At 40.5% G+C, this 13,628-nt stretch overlaps 1 protein-coding gene across 1 annotated transcript; it reads right to left on the minus strand.

The window, feature by feature from the left end:
* Positions 1 to 11,393: 11,393 nt before the first annotated feature.
* On the minus strand, positions 11,394 to 12,826 carry LOC145801791 (ABC transporter C family member 3-like). The gene is made up of 2 exons (XM_082893481.1): positions 12,609 to 12,826; positions 11,394 to 11,799 (listed from the first exon to the last, which is right to left on the minus strand). The coding sequence occupies exons 1-2, from the start codon at positions 12,820 to 12,822 to the stop codon at positions 11,675 to 11,677; spliced, it is 339 nt and encodes a 112-aa protein (XP_082749607.1). The 5' UTR covers positions 12,823 to 12,826; the 3' UTR covers positions 11,394 to 11,674.
* Between the last annotated feature and the right edge of the window lie 802 nt (positions 12,827 to 13,628).

A 13,628-nucleotide genomic window follows, 5' to 3' on the forward strand; every position in this document is an offset into this window, starting at 1 on the left:
ATAAAAAATAAATAAAAAAATAAAAAATATTTATCATTTTCGTATAATTTTCTTGAAATAGACTGTTTTTTATATTTATTTTTATCAGTTTTAAAGACCAATTTTAATAGTTATTTTATTTATTTATTTATTTGGAACTATATTTTTCCTATCAACACCTACCTTTGCCAAGAAGAGTTTGTTTGCAAGTACCTTTTAGCTTTGAAATATGAAGATTGGTATTGCATATTTTATGGTGTCTTGGAAGTTGCCAAGTTGTAGATCCATGACATCAATCAAACATATAACTCAATGAAGTTTTATATTTGCAAATTTCTTTTCATCACTTTTGTGTCCATGCTTGAAAAGATGGTATGTCAATTAGCAGTAACAAGTGACGACATGTCACGCCCTCAAAATAATAACAATAAACCCATCAGATAAGACATGCATTTACATTTAAACTAACTGCATTCCTTTCATTCATTAGAATTCCAAGACATAAGTATTACATGTTAACCTCATAACAAAATGCCCTACGGGCTTACAGCTTTCCAAGTTAACACTTGGTTACAACAAAGAGTTCTAACTCGTTTACACATTAAGCCCTTGGCTTGAAATTACATGTAATACATCAAAAGTAAAACGACAAAACTATGCCCGCCACTAGCCTCCCAGCTATGTCCTTGGAGGTGGCATGCTTCCTGCACCTGAAAATGACATTCCCATATAGGGTGAGCCACAGCCCAGTAGAAATACACTAAACCAACCATGGACAATGACTAAAACATTAGCAATTGATAGTTGGTCAGCACTGATACAATCACATAAATTACGTATTTATGTCAACGACTTACAAGTCCCAATTACATTTCATTTTCCCTTTTTCAACAGATAAGCATACTAGCTCTATCATCATTTCCACAGATATGTATAAAAACTATATCTCACATTCAGATAAGCATAAAAGCTATATCCACATTCTCAACAGATATGTATATCAACAATATCCACAGATAAGCATACAAGCTGTATCCACACTCTACAACAGATATGTATATCAACAATATCCACAGATAAGCATACAAGCTGTATCCACACTTCACAAAGATAAGCATATGAGCTCTATCTTCACTTCTCTAGACAAGCACATGAGCTCTGTCTATGGAGTTCATCCCCTATCTCCTCCCAATACCTATCCGGTTTAGAGGTACATCCCCTATCTTCCCCTAAACCGCGGAGTACATCCCATATCTCCTCCTCTACACATAACGTATATAAACACATTGGTTCTATATACAATCACACAATACACACAATTAATGTATTCTATCAACCGTCAAGTTCCATGACACATTCCATTGATTAGTTTCCGTTTACCTAATCATCATGCATTGTCTACAACAATCTCGACTATCCTCCACCGATAGCCCAAAGCAGTTATTTCTAAAACAGAAAATAAATGCACAAATGGATATTCAATCAACATTTCATTTCCTCATTTCTCACCAATTAATTATCCCAATTAATTAAACAATGTAATTAGGCCATTTTCCATAATTACCATTTCAACCCTTAGGTCCCATTTTCATCAATGATTCAACAATCATTCTATTTTTCTATGCCAAACATGCATCTAGGTTTATTATGAATAAAACCCCAACTTTTGTAAAATTACACAAAAGCCCCAAACTTTCACAAAATTACCAAACCAAGCCCAACATCTCAAAATACCAAAATTTAAAGACAAAACCCATAGAGAGGAGTAGGTTATCCCTACCTCAAATTCGGAGTTCCAAAGGAGAAGACGACAAAACCCAACGTGCTCCAAAACCCGTGATTTTCAGATTAAAATGAAGCCCTCGACGATCAACAACTTTTTTGTAAAGGCCAAAGGTGAGTAAATCACTCCTACTAGATCAAAACCTAGAGAGAAGGTAGAGTCTAGAGTGAGAGGCTCAACAATGGTGATTTTGGAAAAGTAAGAGAGAGAAGAGAAAGTGAAAAAGTGATTTGAAAAGTCACAATTTCGGGATTTAAACCCAGTCTTTCGCTCGAGCGTAAAACACCCCGCTCGAGCGGCCACTCACAGACTTCCGCTCGAGCGACCAACCTCCCGCTCGAGCGCAGAATGCACTCGCCCAGCACTTTTGCAGAACCAGGCCTCCGCTCGAGCTCCCAATCCCTACGCTCGAGCGGCCACTCACACAGATTCGCTCGAGCGGCCAACTCCACGCTCGAGCGTACAACACTGCACAACAAATACTGGATGGGTGTATTATCCGCTCGAGCACCAACACCTCCGCTCGAGCGTACAGGCCAAAAATCTGGGCAACTAGTTTTGGTTTCTAAACTCAACCAACCTGTAACCAACCCACCCAACACATCCTATAACTCAAATACAAAGTAAGAAAGGATGTAAACAAGATAATAAACAACTACCAACATCCACGGACACATGTCCGGATCACTACACAACAAGGGTAAACCCGGGATCGCTATAACCTCCCCCCCTTAAAGAATTTCGTCCCCGAAATTAAACACAAGTTTTCAAAAACAAGTTTTCCTCCATTTTAAACAATGTTACATTTTAACATTCAACAATTTGACCCATTACCGATCATCCCATCCCTTTAACAAGAGACATATCACAATATGTAAACAACATATGTATTTTCAACATGCATCAACATTATGCACTATCCTTCCAATTTCAACAATATATTTAACACATATAATGTCACTTTCAACTTCCATATGAGGCAAGTTCCAAAACATATTTCCAATAACCAAAACATTTTTAATGTTTCACAACTTAAGACATATATCAAAGCTCTTAAGTTCAACAAAATGTAAAATTTAAATATAAGATTACATAACAACAAACAAGTCCGGATATTTCTCTCGGACTTCCAATTCACGTTCCCAAGTGGCTTCCTCCACTCCGTGATGTTTCCACAAGACTTTCACCAAAGGAATGGTCTTGCCACGCAGGACCTGATCCCGCCTATCCAAGACCCGAACCGGTCTCTCCTCATACGAGGCATCCTCATCTACCTCTAAATCAGTCCAATCCAACACATGTGATGGATCTGGCTCATACTTCCGAAGCATACTCACATGAAACACGTCATGCACTCCGGACAACTGCGGTGGTAAGGCTAATCGATAAGCAACCTCACCAATCCTCTCAAGGATCTCAAAAGGACCAATAAACCGAGGGGATAACTTCCCACTCTTCCCAAACCTCATCAGACCTCGCCTAGGTGATATCTTTAGAAAGACATGATCACCTACCTCAAACGCCAAAGGCCTCCTCCTACGGTCGGCATAACTCTTTTGTCGACTCTGGGCTGTAACAAGCCTCCTACGGATAAGCTCAACTTTCTCCGTCGTCTCCCTAACCAACTCCGGACCCAACAAAGGTGCATCACCCACCTCGGCCCAACAAACTGGAGACCTACACGGTCGGCCATACAAGGCCTCAAACGGTGCCATACCGATGCTAGACTGAAAACTGTTGTTGTAGGCAAACTCTACCAATGGCAAGTGCCTCTCCCACGTCCCACTGAAATCCAGGACACAACCCCGAAGCATATCCTCGAGGATCTGAATGGTACGCTCGGACTGCCCGTCAGTCTGAGGATGATAAGCCGTACTAAAGGTCAACTTAGTGCCCAAGGCACTCTGCAAACTCTGCCACAACCTAGCAGTAAAACGAGGATCTCTATCTGAGACGATCGTCACTGGGACCCCGTGCAATCTCACTACGTCCCGAATATACAAATCGGCAAGATGATCTACCGAATCTCTCACGCGCATAGGAATAAAGTGCGCCGACTTAGTCAACCGGTCTACAACCACCCAAATAGCATCACTATCCCGCTGAGTCTTCGGAAGACTTACAACGAAGTCCATAGTGACATGCTCCCACTTCCACTCGGCAATAGGCAAGGGTTGCAACAAACCCGCTGGCCTCTGATGCTCGGCCTTCACTTGCTGGCAAGTAAGGCACTTCGATACGAAAACAGCCACATCTCTTTTCATACCCCGCCACCAAAACTGGCGACCCAAATCCTGATACATCTTAGTACCTCCCGGATGCACCGCAAGGCGCGAATGGTGAAACTCTCGGAGTACCTCCTCTCGGCAAGCCTCCGGTACAAACAAACGGTCTCGGTATCTCACACTCAGGTCGGGATACACCGTCAAACCCTTCTCAACTTTCCCACTGGAGATCTTTTCTCGGAGGGATTCTACCTCAAGGTCACCTCTCTGTGCCTCTAACACTCTAATCACAAGTGTAGGCTGCGCAACAACAGAAAACAAGGCCGCAGCCTCGACAGATTCGCCCAGTAGCAAATCAAACTCGCCAAGTGCTCCCAACATCTCCCATTCCCGGATGGCTATACTAGCAACATCCCTAATGGATTTCCTACTAAGGGCATCGGCCACAATGTTGGCCTTTCCCGGATGATAATGTAACTCAAAATCATAGTCTTCGATGAACTCCATCCACCTCCTCTGCCTCAGATTCAAGTCTCTCTGTGTAAACAGATACTTCAAACTCTTGTGATCCGAGAATACCTCGAACCTCTCACCATAAAGGTAGTGCCTCCAGATTTTCAAGGCAAAGATCACAGCTGCTAACTCTAGGTCGTGTGTGGGGTAATTCTTCTCGTGTATTTTCAACTGACGTGAGCCATAAGCTACCACTTTTCCCTCTTGCATCAACACACAACCCAAACCCTCTCGTGAGGCATCACAATAAACTGCATAACCCAACCCTCTCTCCGGAATAATCAATACCGGAGCGGTGGTCAATCTAACTTTCAGCTCTTGGAACGACTTTTCACAAGTCTCACTCCACACAAACTTGACTCCCTTCCGAGTCAGTCTAGTCAACGGTGACGCTAACCTGGAGAAATCTTTCACAAACCGACGGTAATACCCAGCTAATCCCAGAAAACTGCGGATCTCAAACACACTCTTAGGCTGTGCCCAATCTTGCACTGCCTCAACCTTGGATGTATCAACAGACACCCCTTCCCCGGATACCACGTGGCCTAAGAATTTGACTTCCCTCAGCCAGAACTCACACTTCCCAAACTTGGCATACAGCCTATGGGCTCTAAGTAACTCAAGCACCACTCTCAAGTGTGCCTCATGCTCCTCCTCAGAAGACGAATAGATAAGGATGTCGTCCACGAAAACAACCACAAATCGGTCTAAGAACTCCCGGAAAATCCGGTTCATCAAGTCCATAAAGACTGCCGGTGCATTGGTAAGCCCGAATGGCATCACCAGAAACTCGTAATGGCCATACCGCGTACGGAATGCCGTCTTAGGAATATCTTCCTCCCTGACCCTCAACTGATGGTAACCCGATCTCAAGTCTATCTTAGAGAAACAACGGGAACCCTTCAATTGGTCAAACAAATCATCTATACGGGGCATAGGATATTTATTCTTAATCGTAGCCCGATTCAACTTCCGGTAGTCTATACACAATCTCAAGGCACCATCTTTCTTTTTAACAAAGAGGGCCGGTGCTCCCCACGGTGAAACACTAGGGCGAACAAAACAATCTGGTTCTCACCACTCTCACCACTCTCAAAGCTGGCAAGTAGACTACTAAGCTCACTTCGCCCTCGCGAATCATACCCCGGTGGCAAAACACTACCAACCCGGTCTCCCAAGAAATGGAACCACTCCCCGCTCAAGGTACATAACGTGACCCTCTGGCGGTAGCAATCAATAACAGCCCGGTATGACGATAACCAGTCCATACCCAAAATAACATCAAAACCCTTCATGGGCATGACAACAAACGGAAAAAGAAGCCTATAATCGGCGACCTCTATATCACATCCTCTAACACCCTGTTTCAGGATCAACTCACCACCCAAAGGCGATACCACACAAATAGGAGATGCTAACTGTGCTAACTCCAATTCCAAAACAGATGCAAATGCAGCAGATACAAAAGAATGAGATGCACCCGTGTCTATCAACACATTAGCAACTGAGTTGCAAAACAGAAAAGTACCTCTCACTACTGATGGAGCCGGTACTAAATCCTGCGCGGTAACAGCATACACGCGCCCCGTAGGCCCCTGGTCTACCTGCTCACCTCTCGGAGCAAAAGACTGCTGCACAGACTGGGATGACGAAGCTCCCGGATTGGCCCTCGAGGCCTGCACAGACTGAGCTGGCTGAAAACCCTGCGTCTGCCTAGAACCAGACGCTCCCGAAGTGGCACTCAACTGTGGGCAAAACCTCTTCATGTGCCCAGGTTGTCCACACTGATAACAAGTCAAGAGCTGCCCCCTGCCCAAACTCTGACTCTGCGGTCTAGCTGAAGATGAAGCAGCTTTCTGACCCCCATCCTTCTGCGGGCAAACAGAAACCTTGTGACCCAGCTGGCCACACTTGTAACAAGTGAATTCCCCCTGACTGCCTCTCCCCGAGCCTCCACTCGGCACTGGAAAGGTCGATCTAGAGACTGCACCCTGAGACTGTTGAGGGTTATAACCCTTCTGTCTCCTGCCATCACCCTGACTATCCTGGCTCCTCTTGGAGCCTCTCTGACCCTCATCCTCCTCCTGCATCATAAGCTCCATATGAGCTGCAGCGTCCACTAGGTGTCTATACTCTCGAATATAAGACCCACCAATTCTCAACTTGAGGCTCCGCCTCAACTTCCGCTCAAACTCATAGCAACGGCGTTCCTCAGACGCCACCAGTTCAGGTGCAAACCTAGACAGACTGGTAAAAGTAGCCTCAAACTCGGCCACTGACAAGCTCTGCTGATTAAGCCGGCTAAACTGATCCCTCAGCTTCTCCCTAGCTGCTGCTGATAAAAACCTCTCCTGAAAAGCATTCACAAACGCCTCCCAAGTACCACCAACACGAGCTTTCTCGTACTTCCACCATTGACCCGCATCTCCCTTCAGTTGGAAGGATGCCAAGGTCACTTTCAGTGCTCCGTCCTCGATGCCAAGCATCTCAAACGTCTTCGTTGTCTGTTCGAGCCATTCATCTGCCTTAAGCGGCTCTTTAGGATCCCCGATAAACTCATCCGGATTACACCGGAAGAACTCCCTCTTCAAGAAGGAAGGCCCTGTCTCAGCTGCCTGATTCCCAGCTCTAAGAATACCCAAAGCTCCTGCTATCTCTCTGGCCAAGGCACCCATAGCCTGCTGACCTACTGGCTCGGCCACATTGGCCTGCCCAACTCCCTCCTGCACTGCCGGAATCTCACCCTGTAACGGTACTTCCTGCCTCGCAGGTCTACCACGCCTAGCACCTCTTCCTCGTCCTGACATCCTAATAAAAGCAACACAGAACGTTAGCATATTCATAAATGTGCCGAAACTAAACACTCACGTCCTAATGCCTGGACAACTGTAATTCACTCCACATAAGCACATAAACACATAAGCACTTACGAATTTCATTTCCGGATAATGATAGTCCCGAGGCGTTACTAGAGTTCCGGTTAGAAACAGCGTTGATCAAGTGCTTTTCCAACAAGACTCCCAGAAACTCAAGGATCCGATCAACATCCAAGAAATTAAATCCCATACCCACATAGTCACATAAGCATGTTATCAAATAAACACATAGCATATGGTACTACATCTACGTCTCTATCAAGCGAGACAAACCCATTGTGATCCTAATCACTTCCCACGTACCCAAAGTATTCGAACCCGGTACGCTCTGATACCAAGTTGTCACGCCCTCAAAATAATAACAATAAACCCATCAGATAAGACATGCATTTACATTTAAACTAACTGCATTCCTTTCATTCATTAGAATTCCAAGACATAAGTATTACATGTTAACCTCATAACAAAATGCCCTACGGGCTTACAGCTTTCCAAGTTAACACTTGGTTACAACAAAGAGTTCTAACTCGTTTACACATTAAGCCCTTGGCTTGAAATTACATGTAATACATCAAAAGTAAAACGACAAAACTATGCCCGCCACTAGCCTCCCAGCTATGTCCTTGGAGGTGGCATGCTTCCTGCACCTGAAAATGACATTCCTATATAGGGTGAGCCACAGCCCAGTAGAAATACACTAAACCAACCATGGACAATGACTAAAACATTAGCAATTGATAGTTGGTCAGCACTGATACAATCACATAAATTACGTATTTATGTCAACGACTTACAAGTCCCAATTACATTTCATTTTCCCTTTTTCAACAGATAAGCATACTAGCTCTATCATCATTTCCACAGATATGTATAAAAACTATATCTCACATTCAGATAAGCATAAAAGCTATATCCACATTCTCAACAGATATGTATATCAACAATATCCACAGATAAGCATACAAGCTGTATCCACACTCTACAACAGATATGTATATCAACAATATCCACAGATAAGCATACAAGCTGTATCCACACTTCACAAAGATAAGCATATGAGCTCTATCTTCACTTCTCTAGACAAGCACATGAGCTCTGTCTACGGAGTTCATCCCCTATCTCCTCCCAATACCTATCCGGTTTAGAGGTACATCCCTTATCTTCCCCTAAACCGCGGAGTACATCCCCTATCTCCTCCTCTACACATAACGTATATAAACACATTGGTTCTATATACAATCACACAATACACACAATTAATGTATTCTATCAACCGTCAAGTTCCATGACACATTCCATTGATTAGTTTCCGTTTACCTAATCATCATGCATTGTCTACAACAATCTCGACTATCCTCCACCGATAGCCCAAAGCAGTTATTTCTAAAACAGAAAATAAATGCACAAATGGATATTCAATCAACATTTCATTTCCTCATTTCTCACCAATTAATTATCCCAATTAATTAAACAATGTAATTAGGCCATTTTCCATAATTACCATTTCAACCCTTAGGTCCCATTTTCATCAATGATTCAACAATCATTCTATTTTTCTATGCCAAACATGCATCTAGGTTTATTATGAATAAAACCCCAACTTTTGTAAAATTACACAAAAGCCCCAAACTTTCACAAAATTACCAAACCAAGCCCAACATCTCAAAATACCAAAATTTAAAGACAAAACCCATAGAGAGGAGTAGGTTATCCCTACCTCAAATTCGGAGTTCCAAAGGAGAAGACGACAAAACCCAACGTGCTCCAAAACCCGTGATTTTCAGATTAAAATGAAGCCCTCGACGATCAACAACTTTTTTGTAAAGGCCAAAGGTGAGTAAATCACTCCTACTAGATCAAAACCTAGAGAGAAGGTAGAGTCTAGAGTGAGAGGCTCAATAATGGTGATTTTGGAAAAGTAAGAGAGAGAAGAGAAAGTGAAAAAGTGATTTGAAAAGTCACAATTTCGGGATTTAAACCCAGTCTTTCGCTCGAGCGTAAAACACCCCGCTCGAGCGGCCACTCACAGACTTCCGCTCGAGCGGCCAACCTCCCGCTCGAGCGCAGAATGCACTCGCCCAGCACTTTTGCAGAACCAGGCCTCCGCTCGAGCTCCTAATCCCTACGCTCGAGCGGCCACTCACACAGATTCGCTCGAGCGGCCAACTCCACGCTCGAGCGTACAACACTGCACAACAAATACTGGATGGGTGTATTATCCGCTCGAGCGCCAACACCTCCGCTCGAGCGTACAGGCCAAAAATCTGGGCAACTAGTTTTGGTTTCTAAACTCAACCAACCTGTAACCAACCCGCCCAACACATCCTATAACTCAAATACAAAGTAAGAAAGGATGTAAACAAGATAATAAACAACTACCAACATCCACGGACACATGTCCGGATCACTACACAACAAGGGTAAACCCGGGATCGCTATACGACAACTCTTCTATAATTATTTTAAATCGAAAGATTATAAGAGGAGCAAAATAGATCACTCTAAGGTTTATAGTCTTATTTATAATAAAGACAATTCTCAGTTACTAAAAATGACCAATTACTAAAGACAATTCCCAGTCAATCAAGTCAAACATTAAAGTCACAAATTTACAAAAATGACAAATTTAAGTTGAACTCGAATTTGGATACTAAAGACCAAAGGAACACATGCTAAAAAAAAAGTTAGATCAATCAATTAAAATATATGGGATGAAATTGATTTGTATTACACAAGATATGATGTGGCAGGGATACCATTTTGGATGAAATTGATTTCATATTCCAGCTGGCAAACATGAAAACATAGTTGCATTAATACCTTGGGATTCTATTTGTCTCAAAATTTACAAGTACTGTGTACAATGATTCCAAGTTTTGTTTGAAACCACTCACTGAAACAAAAATGATTTACTGTTCAATTGATTAAAGTTCTGAGCTTGGTGTTTTTGAGCATCTTTTAATTGAAACTGTGGATGGGGTCTACTGGCCTACAATGGCATCTTGGCATATCTTGCTGATGCATTAGTACCGAACTTACTTGCATAGTGTATGAAAAGGAGATTTTTTTTTTGTTTTTTTGAATCGCCCGCCACATTCCCTGTTAGTAAGTTGTTGAGTTTTGTTTCCAGTGTTTCTTATTCAGCGACCGACCACTTTAGTAACGTTCTATTTCTGATTGCTACAGGGAAGCATCCTGTCTTGTCTCCTGAGTACAAGAAAACTGAGGAGGTTTAGTCCTTGGTTTGACAGGGAGTTAGGTTTCATTTCTTCTCCTTTTTGTGATTGTCTTCTTCCTCTTCTAGTTCGAATTAGGTTTGTCGTTTAATGAAGTGTATTGTTCTATACTAGCTAAATTATCTATATGTGAAGGCACTTCCTTATTTGAGAAATAACACTAACTGTTAGATTTATTCAATCTTAACTCTCAACTACGCCACATAAGACCTTTTATTTATTTTTATTTATTTTCATTTTCTAAGCTTTAGACTTATTCATATGAACTGTCAACTATGCCACATAAGACAATTTTTCAAAAATTGGTCAGCTTTATTATATATGTGTGTATATGTATATATCTTAGAATGTTCATAATGCTAAACTAGAAAATGATGGTTCTTGATTTTAAACCCAATAAATGTGATTGAAAATAAAATTATACGTCTTGGTAGATTTTTGTAAATAAAAAAAAATACACTCCTTTGATTGCCACAATCGTTAAGCTTATGCTTATGATACCACACAAATGCATCAAAATTGTGATGTAGGTGTTGACGATACCTAGTACACTTAGTCCCCTCTACAACACAAATAATACCAAAAGATTGCAAGGATAGCAAATTCATCAAATTTAACAAATGCTAGTATCAAATGTGCAAAATATTGAGGAAATTTTTCTAAATTCAACCATAAAAACCTCACTGAAGGCATGATTCAGACAACTTTAGATCTTATCATTGGCAACAATTGTTAGTATTGCCATGAATAGCAATTGAGATTGCTTAGCAACTGCATATTCTGATCATTTCAACAAATACCCTTCGTGTTGCTTCAACATTTACAAGTTTTTGACATGTTAGTCCTGTATTCTTGAAGTAAAAACTGTACATTCTTCTAGTTTCTTCTTCAGTCATGAATTTCTCGAGTTCTCAGATCTCTTTGTTCTGCTTCCATTCTTTTCACCAACTCATGCTGTGTACAATCTCACACCGGGATGAACTGGTTGGAACCCCTTTTTTGTGTTTGAATTTTACATAGTGAAACTTGATTGAGCTTCATGGGTAGTCTCTGCCACGGTTCTCAAGGCAGGCCCCAATGCTTGTTACCGCTAGAAGACCTTCTCTTGAATTCCATTACCAGCTTTGAGAAAGCAGAAGAACTGTTTTTGAGCAACTCAGTTGGCGAATCATACTCAACAACCTTGCCTACATTAATCAAGATCCTAATGTAGGCAATTTGATATTTTCCGTGTTAGTACTACCAAGTTTAAATCCTGTTTGGGAAGAACTTAAATAAGTAGCTTTTTTTGCTAAGAAAGCCAAAAGCAAATAAGCTTGTTTGGGATGGCTTCTCCATTAAGAATAACAATAAAAACTATTTTTTAAATGCATAGTTGTAAAAAGACAACTTTTACTCTCAATACTTTTAGAAATTTCACCATGTCCCTACAAGGACTCCACGGTATTGTAAGGGTAATATAATAATTTCTCACTAAAAAACAAGTTTGAAAAGATTTAAAAAAGTAACTTTTAAGCAAACACATCAACTTTTTTTAGGCTTTGCTTTGGAAGAACTAAATAAGTAGTTTTTTCTATTACAAAAAAAAAAAAAGAAAAAAAAAAAGAAGCTTGGGATGGATTTTCATAAAAAAGCAATTTGTTTTTAGCAATTTTGTGAAAAGATGATCTTACCTTCAATACTTTCGAAATTCCACCGTGTCTTTGAAAAGGGCTCCACAATACAATAGGGAAAAGTATTCAAAAGCCCAAAAAATGAAAAAAAAATAATAGAAAAGTAATTGCCAAATCCCATCTAAGTATTTAATTGAGTATATAACCTTGGCAAAGCATGATAGTAAAAATGATTCCAGTAGCCGATCTTACCTGATTATGATACAAGTCTTAGTTTGGCTTTAGTATTACCAAATTTATCTTGAAATGTCAATCATGTTTCATTATAGTTGGTTTTTCTTTGCACAGTTGAAAATATGTTTTCATAAATTTATAAGTCTTACCTTCATCGAGAACCAGAACAAGGTCATTGTCGATGATGGTGGGTATCCGATGGGCCACTATTATGACCGTGCACCAGCTTGTTTCTTCTCTGATTCTCCATTGAATCACATTGTCTGTTGCTGTGTCTACTGATGTCGTGGCCTCATCCAAGACCAATATTTTCCTCCTCTGTAGCAGCACCCGAGCAAGACATATAAGCTGCCTTTGTCCCATGCTCCAATTTTCTCCATCTTCTGCAACTGCACCACCAATTCAAAGAAAATGAAAAATATGTAATATAACACAAATTACATTGAAAGGCTCAATATTTCTTAAATTAAACATCAAAATGTCAACCACGTAACAATTACTCTCTGAAGAATGCAAAACTACAATAGAAAATTGTAGTACATATGATATATTTATCTTATAAATGTTTCAAAACATATTTAGACTACAAAAATTGTGGTCTAAAGAATGCAAAAACTTTGTTATTATAAAGGGATTCATCACATAGGACGTGTTCAGAAAAGGTTCAAGAAGTGTCGCTAAAGTGTTCGATATTATGAATTTAATTTTTTAATTAAGACACATTTTTAGGAGTGTCCAAAAAGTGTTGGTGCCGGGCACGAGTGTCAAATCCTCTGCTAAAGTGTTCATGCTTTTTAATGGACAACTTAGTAGCAAGAAAAGATTGTGTGCTCGCACGCGTTTAGAGGGGTGGATTTTCGCACTTTCCATACCTGGCATATCAAGAAGCCTTTGATCATGTCTTACAATATAAATAAATTTTAAAAATTAAACCCTAAACCTTAAATTGTAAAATAAAATAATAAATTTTAAGAATTAAACCTAAACCCTAAAATAAAAAAAAATAAATTTTAAGACTTAAACCCTAAACCTTAAAATAAAAAAAAAAAAAATTTTAAGAATTAAATCTTGAACCCTAAAATAAAATTAAAAAAATAAATTTTATCCCTAAATCCTAAAATTAAAAAAAAAAGTAAATTTTAAGAATTAAACCCTAAACCTTAAACTCT

This window comes from Camellia sinensis, chromosome 10 (genome assembly GCF_055761805.1).
Source record: "Camellia sinensis isolate YWXY chromosome 10, ASM5576180v1, whole genome shotgun sequence".
Taxonomy (NCBI): Eukaryota; Viridiplantae; Streptophyta; class Magnoliopsida; order Ericales; family Theaceae; genus Camellia; species Camellia sinensis.

Bases quoted from the DNA above. Each gene is read 5' to 3' on its own strand.
- LOC145801791 (XM_082893481.1), bottom strand. From the start codon at position 12,822: ATGGGACAAAGGCAGCTTATATGTCTTGCTCGGGTGCTGCTACAGAGG. The intron at 11,800-12,608 runs GTAAGACTTATA...TGATTAATGTAG, and splicing joins TGTTCTGGTTCTCGATGAAG to GCAAGGTTGTTGAGTATGAT.